The 18,181-nt window shown below is 60.5% G+C and overlaps 2 protein-coding genes across 3 annotated transcripts in view; both read right to left on the bottom strand.

Moving 5' to 3' along the window:
• NALF2 (NALCN channel auxiliary factor 2) overlaps positions 1 to 10,353 on the bottom strand; it is a 28,006-nt gene extending 17,653 nt beyond the window's left edge. Inside the window, exon 1 of one of the 2 annotated variants that reach the window (XM_054076016.1) lies at positions 9,529 to 10,353. In XM_054076016.1, the coding sequence (XP_053931991.1) occupies positions 9,529 to 10,227 (699 nt within the window). In that variant the 5' untranslated portion in view covers positions 10,228 to 10,353. The remainder of the gene's footprint in view (positions 1 to 9,528) is intronic. The other variant, XM_009555312.2, reaches the window with a different exon arrangement.
• ARR3 (arrestin 3) overlaps positions 1 to 18,181 on the bottom strand; it is a 349,343-nt gene that overhangs the window by 172,067 nt on the left and 159,095 nt on the right. The window lies entirely within an intron of this gene.

The raw sequence follows: 18,181 nt of genomic DNA, 5'->3' as shown, positions 1-18,181 counted from the left end.
CACTCTCCAATAGCTTTAGATCACTTTTACCCTGTGGCACCCAAAACTGCACCCAGTGCTCGAGGTGGAGCCGCGCCAGTGTGGAGCAGAGCAGGACAATCCCCTCCCTCGACAGGCTGGCAGTGCTGTGCTGGGTGCACTGGGCAAAGTTCACAAACACAACCGAGTCAAACGCCTGGGTTTTTCCAAGCACCTCCTCTGATATATTCTCCACAGGCTCAATGAGATCGGTACTGGGCTGCAATGCTCCAAGAACATTCAACCCCAGGCAAATCCAGCGAGCAGGTTTGCTTTGTGGGCACGGCTGGGCTCAGGGCACGGGGCAGGGACGCTCTGCAGTCCCTTCACGGGGACAAAGAACTCACAGGTGTGTAGATCCACTCCACTCACCTAGAATTCACTTAAAAACTAAGCACAGGCAGCAAAAATCCCAGGACTTCGGCGCTGCAGCTGCCCTGCCTGCGCAAGCACCCCTCCTAGACAGATTTCTAGCGCCCGGCAGCCCCGCGGGAAGCAGAGCCCGGCAGACGGCGGTGCCAGGCGCACTGGATGGGTTACGGCTTTTTGCCAAACACAAACAACAAGCAGCATTTCTACAGATGGTGTTTCTGCTCCCCTGGAGAGTCCCAGGGATCAAATAAGGATCTGGAGATGGCATCCAGGAGCAAAACCCCCTGACAGCAGCCGGCAGCCAGAGCCAGCAAAACACACAGGACTTTTCCACGTCAGCACCGCTTCTCCTGTCTCATCCCTGTGTCTGGTCTCACCGAGCAGCCGGAGCAATGACGGGCGGGGAACAGGGGTGCCCGGACACCTTTTGGGATGGGGATTGGAGCAGGGACTGCAGGAAACATCTCAAACATCCCCTCGAGAGCTCTGCAAACCAAGTGAGCATCCACACTCCTGAACATCCCCTCTCTCCATGCTGGGGGGTGCAGACCCAATAGCAACAGCTCACACACGGCAGGGGGAGAGCCACTGTCCCTGCAGACACCATCATCACCAGCACCGGCCCCTGCCTGCACCTCCTGCCCAGAGTAGAGCTCCCGTCTAACCTCATGGTTAGATGCTTTGCATCCTCAAGCACGAGGACTCACCTCCTTTTACAGCTTACTTGCACGTGCGGGTCATTCTCCAGCTTTCCTTGCTGCACCTCCCCTTGCCCTCCTGCCTCTCCGCAGCCTCCATCCACCAGAAGCACCACAGAGGCTTTCGTGGCGAGATAAGGTATCAGTTGAGATGTCTGATACGCGTCTCTGTTACTCCTAAGGGGATGAGCTGAGCAGGCAGCGTTCACCTCAGCCAGGACCAGGAGCACCAGGATGCTCACGGAGGCTCTGGAAAGCCAACACCTTGCCAGGTGATGCTGTTTCACGACGCCTTTTTTAACACAACAGCCACATCAGCAGACTTTGAGGGAGCCCAAACCCAGCCCAAATCCTCCCTCTGCCATCGGTTGGGAGAGAGCCCCTGAGGCGAAGCCAAGAGCAACAGCCAGGCGGGGAAGAGGAGCGATGCCAAAGTGGCTGAGTCCCCAGGGAAGAGGATTGAGGCTGAAGTGGCCGAACCTCCCCAGGCAGGGAGCTGCCGGCTCTGCCCACGGGAGCTGGGGCTGCTCGCAGCACGGGCAGATGGCTACTGCTCGCCCAAGCTGCCTCCGTGTCTCATTCACAGATTTGCTGTCCCTGAGTCACTGCCCTTCAAACGACAGCGGAGCTGAGCTTCCTCTGTGTGGAGCCAGGCATGAGACGCATCCTAATGGCATCCCGGTGACAGTGGGAATAGCCCCTGGCAGCCAGGTGGATCCTGCGCTCCTGTCTCTGCTGCCTCCGGCCCTGGCAGGCGGCTCTGGAGCCGGGCGGCAGGGGAGAGGCCATGACGGGCACCGCTGGGGTGTTTTGAGGAGACCTCGCCGCCTCCCGGTCTTTGGGGCGCCCGGGGTCTCTGCCATGGAAGAAGCCAGGCTGTGCGCAATCCCTGCCATCGCAGAACGCTCCTTTCCTGATACAAGAGACGCTTGCCCCTGGATGGGAACCACGCAAAGCCCCAGGCACGGGCAGGGCCTGGGTTCAAGCGGACACCACGTGCATCCCCTTCCACCTCTCGGTGCCCAGCTGTGGGCAGGGAGCTGCCTCTCGGCAGCACCGGGATGCTCGCAGGCAGCGCAACGCCAGTGAATCCCTTTGCCTGTGGGGACAGCGTGTGTCCCTGCCTGCTATGAAAACCAGCATGGCAAACTATCCCAATCCGGGCCACCCTGGGCACCCAGCGGCCATGGATGTGTCAGCAAGGACGGCCTGGGTGGGCTATGTTGTTGTACGATTCTACCGACACCATGGCACGTGCTGCTGAGCTCCCCGGCTCCCAGACGCTTCCCGCACCCAACAGCACCGAGGCACACCGGGTGCTTTCCAAAAAGCATCGTTAGCTGCCGAAGTGTCACACCACCCCGCTGCCACCGGAGCTGAGCCTGCTCCTCCGAGGGGCACGGTTCCACCCCGGTGGTGAAGCCCCGCACACATCACACTGCCAGGGACACACGGAGAGGAACCTGGGCTCACGTGCAGCCAGCACCGGCGGCAGCAGGCACAGCCGGGAGCACGCGGGCACAGGAAGAGGTACCGGCGCCTGCGTCACTTGTAGCTACTTGGTGACGGCTTGATGGAGACGGATCTCTCGCCCTCCCTCGCACTCTTCCCTGCACCATTTGCCCACTGCCTGTTGCTGCGCGGAGCCTCGCTGCCTTCACACAGGCTGGTTTTTTCCCTTCAAGCACCACCGACAGATGTCAACAGGCAGCCACAGACCGACAACCACCCAGCCCAAAGCAGGCAGGCACACAGAGCGGTAAATCCCCCCTTTACCCAACAGCCCAGTGCCGGGGGAGTGCCCCACAGCCTCAACCCAGGGCTGCTTCACCCATGGCACCTGCGCGGTCCCAGGACCAGCCCAGCGCACCCCCAGGCACCTGGAGATGCCCGGACCCCGAGCCATGCACGGGACTGCCCAAGCCCCAGCTCAGCATCCCCCTTCCCTCCTACCCTGTGGCGCTCCCTCACGTCCCGGGCACCACTGGAGCATTTCTGACACCTTGACACCTTTTTTGTCACAGAGCAAACTCCTTCCATCAGTCAATTCATTTTTTGGTGCTGCTTTTTGATCATTGATCTCTGTTCTCAAGCATTTAGGAGGCACCCAACACAAGGAGCAGGAATCGGGCCATGCCAGAGGCTGTGGCTGCAGGAACCGCGTGCCCGGACCCACACGTTCCTGCTGTTAAATTCTTTACGTGATTTAACTGCACCTTTGTGAGGGGCTCAAATAAACCTACCTTTCCTTATGTGGAACTGGTGTTCAACACGGAGCTGTGCACTCGGCTAAACTTGTGTACGAGGTCCTGCTGCAAGTGCCAATTTACGGGCTGCGCTGATCCACTGGAATGACTCTGGTAGCTTTTTTACATCATGAAATGCCAGTGAAGCCCCACCTCACCAGCCAGGCTTGTTCCTGAGGAAGAGCTCCAGGTGCCGACACCAGGGCTTGGGAGCAGCCTCTCCCCTCCTGGTGCAGCACTCCCCAACCCACGGATACCGCGAGAGGGGACTGGGCCCAGGATGCAATTCCAAAGACATCCATCAAAGGATTCCCTGGAAGCCATGATATTACTATAACCCCACATTTTTAGTTAAAAAAGGCAAGATTTTGGTGAAAACCCTTTTCCTGTGGGTCTCAAGGGACCTGCCTTCTGTGCACGGGTCTCCATCCTGACTCGGAGCCACCAGGCTGAGCAGCCTTTAGGATAAGCCCAGAAAACTCAACCATAACTGCCTTTACGAAGCTAAAAGGCTGCTTTAGTTCCACCAAGAGGCATCTCCAGCCTGGGGTCCCCCCTGGGATGTCGCCTTCCCAAAGCTCCTGGTCCCAGCATGCGTAGTTTTCAGAAGATGCTCCACAGGGAGAGACGCTGAGCAGAGACGCGGATCGCTGATGCTGTTCCTGGCTAAACAAGAGCAAGCAAACAGTGTGCTGAACCCAGGCACCCCAGACCTGCTCTCCAGCCGCTCCGTAAGAGCTGTGCCAGGCGCGATGCTGCGGCACCTCACAGCGAGGACCAGCCTCCCCCGCTCACCACATCGCCCGTGCACCCACAGCAGGGAAACACCAACACGTTGTGAAACCCTCAGGAGTGAAATCCTGCCCCGCCAGGCTCCCTCAGATGGGCCTCTCTGGTGGGTAAGAGGGAAACCAGAAATGCAGAAGCAGATCTGGCCATGGCCGCAGCGGGATTCAACAGCCCCAGGCACAGAGAAGCCCTGGTAATCTAATATAATTTGAGATGCTACAGGTCCTGTCCAGCCTCGCCTCCCCACCAGCGCTGTTACCAGCCCCAGCTCTGCAGCTCCCGGCTGTCAGGCCTTCCCTCTCCACAGCTTTGTTTCTTGCAACCTAATGAGTCTTTAATTCAGTAGGCTTTGTCCCATAGATCTTGATTTGCCCTGGTAGCGGTGGGAGTGTGCACTTTTCGGCGAGCTCTCGGCAGCAGCTGTCAGAGAGGGAGACAGAACAAACAGTGCTCTGCCTCTACAGAATCAAACCTCTCGTCTGGTGGCAGCTGAGCTGGAGCAACGCAGCTCTTTCCCCTGTTCAGAAAGATGGAAAAAAGGCACAAACCAGCCATCAGCATCCCACAGGGCATCCCTTTGGAGGGACAGGGATTTCTTCCTGCACTATGCCCTGCAAAGCCTGAGCCGACGGCTCACGTGCTGCAAGGGCTCCCAATGTCCCACATTTCACAACGGAAGCTCAGCCGCAACATCCACATCCCCCAGTCATGACCTCCTTGAGCCCTTCTGAAGGATGCAGGATGGTACCAATGTGTCACCAAGACTGCGCAGCGCACCAAGTCCATCGCGTCCTGCAGCGACAAAGGGCACAAGCCACGTGGGAAGAGGGGAGATGGAGGCGGCAGGCAGCTGCTCCCGGGCCCGTTTAATGAGTTTTCCCTCTTAGAGAAAACCACAAGTATCTTCCACCTCTTTGATGCACATCACCACTACCAAGCACCAGGACCCCAGCAGCTGGCGCTCCAATCTTCTTCACAGCAAGAGGCAGAAGGTGTTCCAGAAGATGGATGGGCCTTGCAGACCCACATCATCCTCCCCCTCTCCTGTTCGCAGGGAGCCGGGGAACCTGCTGGCACGGGGCCGGAGATCCAGCCTCCACCAAACCCCAACTAATGGAAAAGGCAACAAACAATAAACCCGAGAAACAGATTTTCACGAGTTGCTGACTCTCAGCCGTGGGGATTTTTGGTGTGAGCTGTAGGAGTAATATCTAAAACATTTTCAGGGTGTGATTTGGGAGCTGATGGTGCTGCATGGGAACAACAACACAAGCAGAAAGTGGGATCTGCCCGGGAATTCTTTCTAAGCAGCAAATAAAAAGGCCTAGGAGAGTATTACAGCCATGAGTAATCAAAGCGGCTCAATTAGAGACCCCACCATTTCGTGGCATTCCCAGCTCCCAGAGAGATTTTGGCTCAGCCCTCCCTGAGCTGAGGGTTTGGATACTCAGGGTGCTGCTCGCGCCCCCCCCCCCCCCCCCCGGCACCACCTGCCTTTCCCCATGAGTAGAGCACCCCAAAAATAAATCAGGATGATTTATTAATAGGGAATGATGAGACTTGTGCATCTCCTGAACCCAACCTGCAACGCTCTGCAGTGTCCGAGTTCTTAACTCGGGGTCAGACCTGTTGCCCTAAGGAGGAATCGGCTCCTCTGGTGCCACTTGTGTTGTTTTAAAGCAGATGCGACAGAGCCAAAGCCACTGGGGCGATTCAGCCAAAGAGCTCTGTGTGTGGTGTTTACCAAGCCGCTCTGCTCCTTGGGGATGGAATTACAGGGGGAATACATGGCTGCGCAGAGGGAGGCTGCGTGCAGGTGAGCTGCTTTGTTTCTCTGCCTTGCTTTTCCAGCTGCTATTCCGGAATAGGAAGGATGCAAAGGGGAAGCAGCACTAACATCCCACGGCGAGCCCCATCCCCTGCCCCGCACGCTCACCCAGCCCCAGAAATAGCATTTAAACTTTGTTTACCCTGCTACAGGGCTCTCTGCAGCCAGAATCCCACCACGAGGATTCTGCAGGAGCCTCTCATGCTGCTATTCTATTTTCCTCTACTCCTCTCCTATTCTGCTGTCGCTTGCTTTCATGTGTTGTCACCAGCTCTCTGCTGGGGATTCACGAGCAACAAGCAGCCGCAAGTCACATCAGAAAACACAGTATTATTTGGCATCTGGATAGGAATGACAAATCCAGGTGGCTTTGAAAATCCCGCCAGCCAGATTTTCCCAATACAACGAGGAACCGCAGTCTCTGCTGAAGTCCTGGGGACTCAAAATCAGGCCTCAACTTGCTGGTCACCACCACATTGGAGGAGTTCGGCTTCAGAAACAGAGAACAGCCACCGAGAGGGCAAGGGTGAGACGCGGGGCTGCAAGAGGCTGAAGTGAGGCACCCAAATACACATGGAAACACCTAAATAAGAGGCCTGATTTTCACAAGAGGCAGAAACAAGCGGGAGCTGTGAGGGCTCAGGTCGGTGCGTGCAGCCTTGGGCACCTGCGCTGGGAACAGCCCACGGGTGGCCCTGCTGCCTGCGCCTTCCTGCTGCTTCCCAAATGCCACCCATGAAATTCCAAAGCTGGTGCTCACAGAGGCTCCAAGGATGGAGCCGCTGATGTGACAACGGAGCAAATTAGGAGGTACCTGCCCTGCTGCTGCTGCCTTCAGCTCTGCGTCTCCTAAGCCCCTCTCCTGCTCTCTCACGGAGGATGTGAAGCCCAGGGACACTTCATGAAGACTCATCCAAGCACAGCGCTGTTCCTAGAAGCTTTAGAGTCACCGGGAGCATCTCTGTGCCCAAGACCCAAAGGCAATAATTATTTTCTCATCTTCAATAGAATCATGGAATCGCTTGGCTGGAAAAGGCCTTTGAGACCATCGAGTCCAATCATAACTGTCCAATACCAAACCACATCCCTGAGCACCTCCTCCGCTCATCTTTTAAACACCTCCAGGGATGGGGACTCCACCACCTCCCTGGGCAGCCGTTCAGAGCCTGAGAACCCTTTCGGTGAAGGGTTTTTTCCCTGATGTCTAATCTGAACCTGCCCTGGTGTGACCTGGAGCCATTTCCTACCACTTGTTACTTGGGAGAAGTAACTTGGGAGAAGAGATCAACACTCACCTCCCTACAACCTCCTTTCAGGCAGTTATAGACAACGATGAGGCGACCCCTCAGCCTCCTTTTCCCCAGGCTAAACAACCCCAGTTCCCTCAGCCACCTCTCATAACCCTTGTCCTCCAGACTCTCTTTGCTTCTCTCTAGGTCTCTACACCAGTGAACACAACCAAGTCGGACCGGGCAGAGACAGACACTCACCCTGAAGCGAGGGTGTCTGTACATGCTCCCGGACACAGGATGGGAAGACCCTGCTGGGCTCCCGGGAGCATCGCGACAGCGAGTAATGCTAAGTCCTGTCCCTCACCATGGAAGCGGAGAGCAGGACCAAAGCACTCGGTGCGGGCTGACTGCTGTGTACCGTGGGAAGCCCAGGGGGAATTTGGGCAAGCAGGCTGTAATTACCTGGCCTGGCACCCGCCCAGAACGCCACCACTAGCTCCCTTCCAAAACCGGCTCCTCACAAAAGCGATACAGAAACACGGGCCTGGGAGCGGTGGCCAGGATCGCGCCGTTGTGCCCTTGATGAAAGACATCACCTCAGTGTCCCCAGCGCTTCCCCAGGAACGAGCTGCCACCGCAGCTCCAAGCATCCCTCAGAACTCTCCCAGAAGAGCAGTGGTCAAACCCCATCCTGTCACCAGGGATGCTCTGCCACCATCCCTCTGGGATGATGCTGTATCCCACCCCGCTGCCTCTCTCCCAGGACATGAGACTGAGAAAGGGAAAGCAGGTTTAAATATCGAGACCGGTCACACTGCCCGGCGACATCCAGAGGGAGGACACGCGGGGAGCCCTGGAGCTTGGAGCCACGGCACTGGGGGCTTGTGCGTGCCATGAGAAAGGAGGGGAATGCCCAGCAGAACCACGCCAGGCTCCGGACAGAGCTGTGACCGTGGCATCGGACAGAGAGGAGATGGCACTCTGCTAAGGCGTCATTGATACTGGAAGAGCCAACCTGTTTGCTGCAGAACATGAACTGTGCTCCAGGGCCGAGCATGGTCAGCGACACCAGGGGGAAGGCCAAGGGAAGGGGTCATCCTGGCACCCCAACCATCTCCGTGGGGGAAAAGGGTCGGAAAAAAGCTGCTGCATACAGAGAAGGGGCTCCAGCAGCATGGTTCATCTCAGGTCACCGCTCATCTACACACCTCAGCTTAACAACGTCTGGGCAGCAGGCCCGAGGCAGCGGTGAGGGGCCTCGCACTCCTGCATGTGTCCTATGGGGTGCAGGTGAGGCTGGGAAAGAGCAGGGTGTTCGGTACCCTCCTGCACATGGATGTGTTTGGAGGGATGTGTGAGCACACGCACGCTCAGGCCAAGCCCTGCTCTGCTCTCTTGCTCCCACCACCCCCTTTGGCTTCCCCAAGGGGTCTCAACCCATCCCACCAGCACCACCAGGCTGGGGCTCTGGGGCACGGGGAGACCCCCAGCCCGCAGACTGGCGTGTGCACAGGAGCGAGTGGGATCCCCTCCTGCAGGCAGGACCCCCCCCCCCCCCGTTTGTGGGCAGGAACCACAGCCCCTCCTGCAGCCGGGTCCCCCAGGCTATGGGCAGGCATGTGGGCGGGAGGGAGTGGGACAACCTCCTGCAGCCTGGACCACCGCTTTTTTGGGCAGGAGGACCACAGCCCCCTCCTGCAGTCAAGACTACCAGAGTGGGACTCCCTCCTGCAGCCTGGACCCTCAGTTTTTGGGCAGAAGGAACCACAGCCCCTCATGCAACCACCAGCCTGTGCGGAGGCATGCAGGAAGGAAGGAGTGGGACCCCTGCCTGCAGCCAGGACCCCCAGTTTTTGAGCAGGAGGACCACAGCCCCTTGTACAGCCAGGACCCCCAGTTTTAGGGCAGGAGAACCACAGCCTCTCCTACAGACAGACCACAGCCCCTCGCACAGCCGGGACCCCCAGTTTTTGGGCAGGAGAACCACAGTCCCTTGCACAGCCGGGATCCCCAGTTTTTGGGCAGGAGAACCACAGTCCCTTGCACAGCCTGGACCCCCAGTTTTTGGGCAGGAGAACCACAGCCCCTTGCACAGCCGGGACCCCCAGTTTTGGGGCAGGAGAACCACAGCCCCTTGCACAGCCGGGAGCCCCAGTTTTGAGGCAGGAGAACCACAGCCCCTTGCACAGCCAGGACCCCCAGTTTTGAGGCAGCAGGACCGCAGCCCCTTGCACAGCTGGGATCCCCAGTTTTTGGGCAGCAGGACCACAGCCCCCGCGTGCAGCCGAGACCCCCGAGGCTCAGCAGGACAACCCAGGCGGGACCCCCGGCTGCCCCCCTCCTACCTTGCAGTCCGTCAAGCAGGATCTGACCGAGTACTCCTCCGACTGCAAGTACTTCTCCAGGAGGAGGTCGAACTCCTCGTACTTCTCCTGCGCGTGCTGGTCCAGGCGCTGGTACGCTTGGACGCAGGTGCTGCAGGCGTCCCCGGCCGCCACCAGCTCCAGCACCAGGGTGTCCAGGCTGCAGTCCAGGCCGTCCGGGCCGCCCATCTCCCGCAGCAGGTCCCAGATCGTGTAAGTATCACAAAAGGAGAGGTTGAAGTTCCTGAAGTGCGCCTGCAGCAGGGTGCTCCTGGCGGCGGGGGGCGGCGCGCGGAGCGGCGGGCGCTGCAGGGCGTGCAGCCGGGCGCACGCCGAGTCCAGGTCGCCGCGGGGGGGGGGGCAGTGGCCCCCGGCCCGGCTGAGGTTGCCCAGCAGGGCTTCGCAGCTGCCCCCCGCCGGCTCGGCGGCCAGCAGAGCCCGCGGCGAGCGGCCCCTCGCCCGGCCGGCCCCGCTCCGCTCGCGGGCTCGCAGCTTGGCCCCGGCGCAGAGCCACAGATGGTCGGAGAGGAGCACGGTGAAGAAGAGGAGGGAGGCCAGCGAGAGGCGCCATTTCTGCGCCCGCTCCGGGTCGGCCACCGGCTTGTCGCTGCGGCGCGGGGCGCAGCACACGGCCCCGCCGGCGGCGCCCCCGCGGGGGTACATCCAGGCGCCGCGGATCATGCTGCGGGGGGCGCGGGACCCGTCACCCGCCGAGCCGCCGCCGCCGCCGCCGCCCGGGGCCGCCGAGCCTCCGCCGCCGCCGCCGCCGCCGCCGGCATCCGCCGAGCCGCCCGTCCCCGCCGAGCATCCGCCGCCACCTGCCCCCGCCGTCGCCCGCCGGTGCCGCCGTCACCTGCCCCCGCCGCTCGCCCGCCGCCGCCCCGCCATGGCCCCGCCGCGCATTCCCTCCCCCACCCCCCCGCTCAGGGCGCTTTCCGCTTGCCCGGCGGCTGCGGCAGCCCGCGGGCCGTGCCGTGCCCCCCGCCCGGCCCCATCGCCCTCACTCTGTCGCCATCTTCGGCCGCGCCGCCAACACCTTGAGGAGCCGCGCAGCCCTGCGCCTGCGCGCACCGGGCACCGCCGGGACCGAGCGCTGCCGCCGGCCCCGCACCGCGCCGCTGCCGCCCCCCGCCGGGGCCGCTCACTGCCTTCCGCCCGCCATCCATCGACCGCCGCCCCCCGCCCGCCGGAGCCCGTTCACTGCCTCCTCCTCCCCCCTTCCCCCGCCGGGGCCATTCACCGCCTTCTCCCCCCCATCCATTCGCTGCCGACCCCCCTCCCGCCGGGGCTCGTTCGCCGCCTACTCCCTCCCTCTCCATCCATTGATTGCCACCCCCTCCCCTGCCGGTGCACGCATGCCCCCCCCGGTGCCCATTCACTGTCTTCTTCCCTCCTCCCCCGCCGGTGCCCGTTCACTTCCCCCCCCCCTCCCGTGCCCATTCACTGCCTTCTCCCCCCCATCCATTGACTGCCACCTCCCTCCCCCGCCGGTGCACGCGGCCCCCGCCCCCCCCGATGCCCGTTCACTGCCTTCTCCCCCCCTCCCCATCCATTCACTGCCAACACCCTCCTCCCCCCGCCCCCCCCGGTGTCCATTCACTGTCTTCTCCCCCCCCGGCACCCCTTTACCGCACACCCCAGTGCCCGTTCACTCTCGTCCCCCCCAGCACCCATTTACTGTCCCGCATCCCCGCCGGTGCCCGCTCCCCGCTCCCCGGTGCTCCCACCCCTCCCAGCTGCCTCCCGGTACCTATTCCCTGCCCGGCCACACCGCCTCTCCCCCCGGTGCCCATTCCCTGAACAGTTTCCTCCCCGGTACTCATTCACTGCCCCCCCCAATTTGCCCGTTCACCTCTCGCCTCCCCCCTCCGGTGCCCGTTCCCTGCCCAGCTTCACGCCTGGTACCCGTTCACTGGCACACGCCCCGTGCCCATTTCACGTTCCCGGCCGAAATTCCCTCTCGGTCCCCGTTCACTGCCGCCCACCCCCGCTCCGGTCCCCGTTCCCCGCTCCGGTCCCCCCGGTGCCCGCTCCCCGCCGGCGCGGCAGGTGCCGTGGTGCTGAAGGACAGCTCCTCCCGCCGCCACCGGGGCGCGGGCAGCGCCGCCCGGGAGGGGCTCGGGGTGGGGACCCCTGCCCGGCCCCCCAAGTGTCCCGTTCCTAATCCCCTCGGGAGCCCCGACCCCCACCGGTGCCCTGACCCCGCCTCCCGGGAGCTCCGTCCCTACCTGTGAGCCCCGCGCTTGGCTGGGACTCGTCCCGTCCGTGCCCCGCCCCACCGCGGAGCGGCACCGGGGCAGCCCCGAGGTGGCAGCGGGCAGCGCGCCGCGACCCTGCGCAGAGAGGAGCCGTGGGGTGTCCGCCAAACAAGGGGCTCTCAGGGGCGTAAAACGAGTTCTCCCGTGGCAGATGGACGTTGGGCATCCCCGGGCACTGCTCACCCTGAGAGGAGCCCCAAAGATCACCAGGAGTGACTTCTGAATAGGCATCAAAACAAAGAAGAAACCAGGGAACAAAGAATTCCAGGGAATGCCTCTTCTTGGTGTCCCAAACTCGACTGCTCCCCAGGAGGGTGTCCAAGAGACCTTGAGCTCACTGGGAGCGCAAACCAAACATAGCCCTGCTACACGAGCTCCTGCCATGGGCAGAGCAGCGGGCAGAGCCTTCCCCACACCAGACGCCACCCTCACCCTCGGGCACTAACCTGGCTGTGTGGGAATTGTCTCCAGTGTTCCTATTTCTGGGGTTTTCACCCAGCTGTGTCCCAAAGTGAACCAGCTCCTTCACGCTGCTCAGCTCTGCCGTCAGCGCTTCAGCAACGGAGCTGGTCGTCTCCCTCTGGCTGGCCCGGGTGGGATCCTGCGGGCACCGGGAAAGTCACTGGAGGCTTTGTCCTTCTTCCTTTTGTCACCTTGACCTGTGGGGAAAGGAGTCTATGCGCGCACAGCCAGGCTGCCGGCTCAGCTGGTGCTCAGGGCGCTGCTCTAACATCAGCACAAGGAGCAAAAATCTTCCTGCCCACTGCTCCCATCATCCCAAATGCCCAGAAGATGAGAATCTGCTCTGCTACGGCCACCAGCTGGGCCCCAACTGCTGTGTAAAGCCACCCCCCTCTGAACACAGACCCTGCACAGCACAGCACGGGCCACTGACCTCTCCCCCGACAGCGAAGCCGCCTCTGTGTGGCATCTCAGCGGCCGTAAAATGAGTTGAACTCCCACCTCTCCCGCTGTGCAGCACGCCCGGAGCAAAGAGCGTGTTAATCACGAAGGCCAATGTGTCTGAGCTGCAGACACTGCAACAGTTTGCTCTGCTCCAGCTGAGGCGAGAAAAATACCTGGTGTCGAGCCAGGAGAGGTTTTACAGCCGGAACGAACAAATGTCGAACATCACTGAAAGTGATATAAGGAAAGCTGCATCCCAGGCTGGAGACACAACTTCTCTGAGCTGTGGCACAGACACCTGCAGCTCCTGGAGCACAAGGCAGAGCTCAGGAGGCAGCTTCCCTCCAGCTTTTCCACCTCATTCCTTCTCTCCCTTCCAGCACAGCTGGGAGGAGATGCTGGAATAGCTAGGATTCTTCTGGTGGGGTTTGTTTCCTGGAACTGCCAGTGCCTACCTCATGCATGTGGCATCATACCTAGGGTTGGGCCGCTGGAGCCACCACTCTGGAAATGGATACTGACCGTGCTCCCGCTGTGTTTGCCGTGAAGAGGCTCTGACACCCCGGACACAACGGCCTCGCTGTCTCCTGTACAGCGCGTGAGCAACTCCAGTGACCACACTGTGCAGGCAGAGCTCACTGAGGCGTGAGCAACGCGTGGCTGGGGAGCACAAGGCTGTGACCGCAGCAGCTCCTTGCTGCTGGGAAGAGAGCACCCCAGCAGAGCTGAGCCTCCTGCTTTGTGATGGGAAACCGAGGTACCAGGCACACAGGGAAAATTCGAGCAGTCTGAGCATACTTGGTACCAGCTCTGGGCATGCGGGCAGGGATGTCAGCTCCCTAAACTGTGCCAAGCAGCAGCAGCCTCCAGTCCAGCGTTTCACACAGGTGACAGGCTGTGTTTCCTTGGAGCTTTCCCCTCCCAAGCATGAAGTATGACTCTTTCAGCCCAGAGGGCTTTAGGTTTGATGCTCCAGCAGTGCTCAGGGAAGAGCGCTGCCGGCAGGAGGTTGGCAGCACAGTGTTTTGTCGGGCCTGACAAGAGCTAACAGGACCAGAGGAGACCCCCTCAAACCCTTGCAGACCCCATCATGTCTCTGGCACCGAGCCCTGCCATCCTTTGGCCGTGGCTGCTGGAGGCAGCTCCTTCCCTTCTCATTTTTGCATGCCGGTGCTGGGAGGCTCAGCACAGGAAAGGATGGGATGTCCCACATCCCAGCAGTGGGCTGAGCAGCCCCTGCTAAAGGCTATCTGCCTCCCAGATAAGCCCAGCGCTTTGGGTGCTAGTTGTTAGCAGAGGGGATCTTCTCTTCCTCCTCTCTTCAGTAAGGAGCAGCTCTTTAAGCCTCTTTCAAGCCTTTTCCTGATTATCGCTGTGGAGCCCCACAATTCCCATCCTATTTCAGCTTTTCCTAAGCCCCAAGAATCCACTTTCTTCTTGCCCCTGCCCTGGTCCTCTCACAGGTGCTTTTGAGCTGAATGCAACCAGAAGGACGGGCAGCAGGGAGAGCGTGGTAAGGGCTTCCCGGGGAGCCCACGCCGGCGTGTACGTGCTGTGCGGCTGAGCTCGGCCCCAGCCTCAGCTTCTCCGTGTGTTCAAGCAGGGCTTCGATGGGAGCTCATCGCACTCACGCCCGTTGGGAGCAGTTCTCCACCACAGAGCCTGGGCCCTGCTCAGCATCACCCAGCTAAGATGAGGCTGCACAAACACTGCCCTCCTTGGTGGAGGGCTCCGTTTCCAGGGCGCAGCGTTATTCCCACGCATAAGAGTTTCCCCTTGCTGGGAAAACATGAACTGCTCCTCCCACTCGCTGCTCTTGCATTGCAAAACCAGCACTTTACACATGGCCCTTCATGAGAGAACACGGTTGTTTGCTCAGCCTTCCTTGGGTTTCTCTGTTTACTGCTGCTGCTGCTATTCAAAGGGCAATAGGGTTTATTGATGTTTTTCTTACCAAGTATTTCTGCTCGGTGTAAGAGTTGGGGTTGTTCAGCTTAGAGAAGAGAAGGCTCCAGGGAGACCTTAGAGCAGCTTTCGGTGCTGAAAGGGGCTCCAGGAAAGCTGGCGGGGGGGGGCTCTGGATCAGGGAGTGCAGGGATAGGACGAAGGGGGATGGTTTTACAGCTGAGAGAGGGGAGATCAATATGAGATCTTAGGGAGAAATGTTTTTCTGTGAGGGTGGGGAGGCCCTGGCCCAGGTTGCCCAGAGCAGTGGTGGCTGCCCCATCCCTGGAGGTGTTCAAGGCCGGGTTGGATGGGGCTTGGAGCCCCTGATCCAATGGGTGGTGTCCCTGCTATTGCAGAGGGTGAAACTGGATGAGCTTTGAGGCCCCCTCCAACCCAAACCATTCCATGATTCTATGATTCTATGCATGGACCGGGTCTCAGCTCCTCAGGTGGAAGGGGCAGCTCTGGACCAGTCTTTGCTCCACCGCTCAGGCAGCTTCCTGACAGGAGCACCGACACTTTTGGGGATTTGGAGAATTTCCACCATTACCTGATGCTGATCAGCACGCTGGCCAACCAGGCAGACCCTCAGGTGGGGACAAGCCAGAGAGGAAGTCACCACCTGCATTTTCTTACCGCATGCCACTGCTGGCAAGGCTTGGCCTGGTTTTTGTGGAGGGCTCTCCATGATGGGTTTCCATGGCGTCTTGGTCCTTTGCTGGGAAAGGCAAATTATTAACCACAAAAGGAGGGAGCCCAGGCATCAGCAGGAGGGATGAGGAGGAGGACCCCAAGCTCCAAGCCACTGTCAAAGGCACAAAGGCACATGCATCCCCAGACACAGCACCTTGAGGAGACCCCAGGGCCGGTGCGATGCAGTGGCGGGAGGGATGGTCACACCGGACTGTATGCACCCATGTCACCCTGCCAGGTGCACACAGCACTCACTCTCTCTCTCTCTCTCTCTCCCACCTCAGCTATGGCCAGGCCCTGGATCCAAGCGGTGAGGGGGGATCCAAGGAGAGCGGTGGCAAAGGCAGCACAGGATGGCACACCGCACTGGTGGGGCAGCTGCCCAGCGGAGCTCCCCTGGCCCAGTCTGGCTGCAGCCCCATGCTGCTCCCAGCTGTGAGCTTTCAGAGCAAGGGAAGGGAGCAGGCAGAGGGTTTTACAGCCCACAGAAGCAGATGTTGCTAATTGAGCCTTTGAGCTGCATGCCAAGCTGTGGCATGGAGGCTCTGCCCGGGTTTCGGAATGACTGCCAGGTCGCTGGCTTTGAAGATTATGGGAGTGGGAGAGTGGGCTGGGGAGGGGGAGGCCGTGCAGGCGTATTGGATCCAGCAGGCAGCTCACAGCCAGGTTGATAGACCCGTGCCCCTGCACCGACCCCAGGGAAGCACATCCCACTGGAGTAAAGGAGCCCTGGGGTGAGGGTCCTCACATCTGCTCCTCAGCCATGGCTGCACCAGGTTAATGCCTTAGTAAGGAGAGGTACCTGCTGGCACTGGTGGCTACTCATTTCCCTTTTGTTTGCTTTGATGGTTAGAGATGAAGAAGCCCTCCTTGGCCATATCGGGTCCTGAGGCTGCTGGGGAAGGAGAGGGGATCCAAACAGCTGACTTGATGGGAGAATCCTCCCCACCAGCCTGAATGCCTGCCAGTAGCCACAGCCTCTGATAAGCTGTGTTTCTGATCACAGAGACATCCTTTCCCCCCCGCCCCCCTCCGAGTTCCCTTTCCCCACGTTCCTGGGTACACTTGGTTGGGGCATGGCTTATCTCACTCGTGCCCAGCTCCGGCCAGGCAGCGGGCTGTGTTAGAATCATGCAATGGTTGAGTTGGCAGGGACCTTTAAAGCCCATCCAGTCCAACCTCCTGCAGTGAACAGGGACACCTTCAACTCAACCAGCTCACTCAGAGCCCCATCCAACCTGGCCTTGAACGTTTCCAGGGGTGGAGCGTCTCCACTCTGGGCAGCCTGTGCCAGGGTTTCACCACATTCATTGTAAAAAAGTTCTTCCTTATTTCTAGTCTCAATCTCTCCTGTTTCAGTTTAAAACCATTACCCTTTGCCCTATTGCAGCAGCGTTGCTGCTTTCAGCCCTACCAGCAGCAGTCGTTCTCCATCGCACCGGGACGAGCTGAACTCCAGGGTGGCCTGAGTGCAGACAGCCTTGCTGTGACAGCTGATGTCACCGGGCACTCGCTCATCCACTGGGCCAACTCCTACACATGTCTGCAAGAGGCTCTCGCTGCAGCACCTCCTGGCTCGCTCTGAGCCCCTCACCTTTGCCTCCAGCGGGTCCGATACCAGCCCGGTGCCCTTTGCGTGTCACCCAGCCTGGCAGGTGTTTGCAGTCGGTCGCTACAAAAGTCCTTTTGAGCACATCAGGGAAGGACTTCCCAACTTCGACGTTAGCGCAGGGTGGTGTGGAATGGGAACATCTGCTCCTGGGAATAGTGGGAGAGAAAGGAGATGGGGCCCACCCCATCTGCCCCAACCATCCCGGGGATCCCACCCATCCCGGGCAGCGCCAGCCGTGGCCGTGGCTCTGCTGCCCCCCCGCGGACCTCCGCTCCGAGCAGCCTTCGCGCCCGCATCCAGGGGTCCCGCTCCGAGCATCCTTCCCGTGTGCACCCCCGGGGTCCCGCTCCGAGCATCCTTCCCGTGTGCACCCCCGGGGTCCCGCTCCGAGCACCCTTCCCGTGTGCAGCCCTGGGGTCCCGCTCCGAGCATCCTTCCCGTGTGCACCCCTGGGGTCCCGCTCCGAGCACCCTTCCCGTGTGCACCCCTGGGGTCCTGCTCTGAGCACCCTTCCCGTGTGCAGCCCTGGGGGTCCCTGCGTGCACCCCGTGTGTGTGAGCCCCGCACTCTGCCTGGGACACTCATGCTTCTCACACAGGTGCGGGCAGAGGTGCTGTGACCCCCGCCCCTCCCTCTGTGCCCGGACACTCAGCCAGCGCACACACACAGTAACACACCCACACGGTTTTCTGGCTTTCCCACCACCCGGGATGCTGCCGCCTCCCCCCCAGAGCGTGCCCAGGGCTCCCAGCTCCGCTGAGCTGGCAGGTCCCTCCACATCCCATCACATTCCTGAGCTGCTCATCCTCTGTCCTGGCTGCTCTGCCAGAGCGTTCACCCCACACTGCAGCATCTTTTGTGGCTCCAAGTAAATAAGAGACAAGGGATGCTGGGGAAATGGTCCCAGGAAGAAAGCTGGAAACAAAGCTTTCCTGCAGCACAGGAGGACTTTGCCAGCAGTCAGGCTGAGAGGTGGAGAAGGCTGCAGTGAAAACTGAGATGGAAAGGTGAAAGGAGCAGACAAGGGAGCACAAGGGGCTGCAAAAGGGGGACAGGATGGCAGGAACAAGTCCCTTATCCAGTTGTGGAAGGATTTCTCACCACAGGGTGCATCAAACACAGGAGCAACTCACTGTTCCCACTCAGCCAAGCCCCTGGCAGCACAGCTCCGTGCAGAAGGTAGAGCCGGAGATGGGCACATCCCCACCAACACGAGGAA

The sequence above is a fragment of the Cuculus canorus genome, chromosome 10 (assembly GCF_017976375.1).
Source record: "Cuculus canorus isolate bCucCan1 chromosome 10, bCucCan1.pri, whole genome shotgun sequence".
In the NCBI taxonomy this organism is placed as follows: domain Eukaryota; kingdom Metazoa; phylum Chordata; class Aves; order Cuculiformes; family Cuculidae; genus Cuculus; species Cuculus canorus.
The sequence above is the reverse complement of the archived record's forward strand: the minus strand, read 5'-3'. Positions and strand labels throughout refer to the sequence as shown.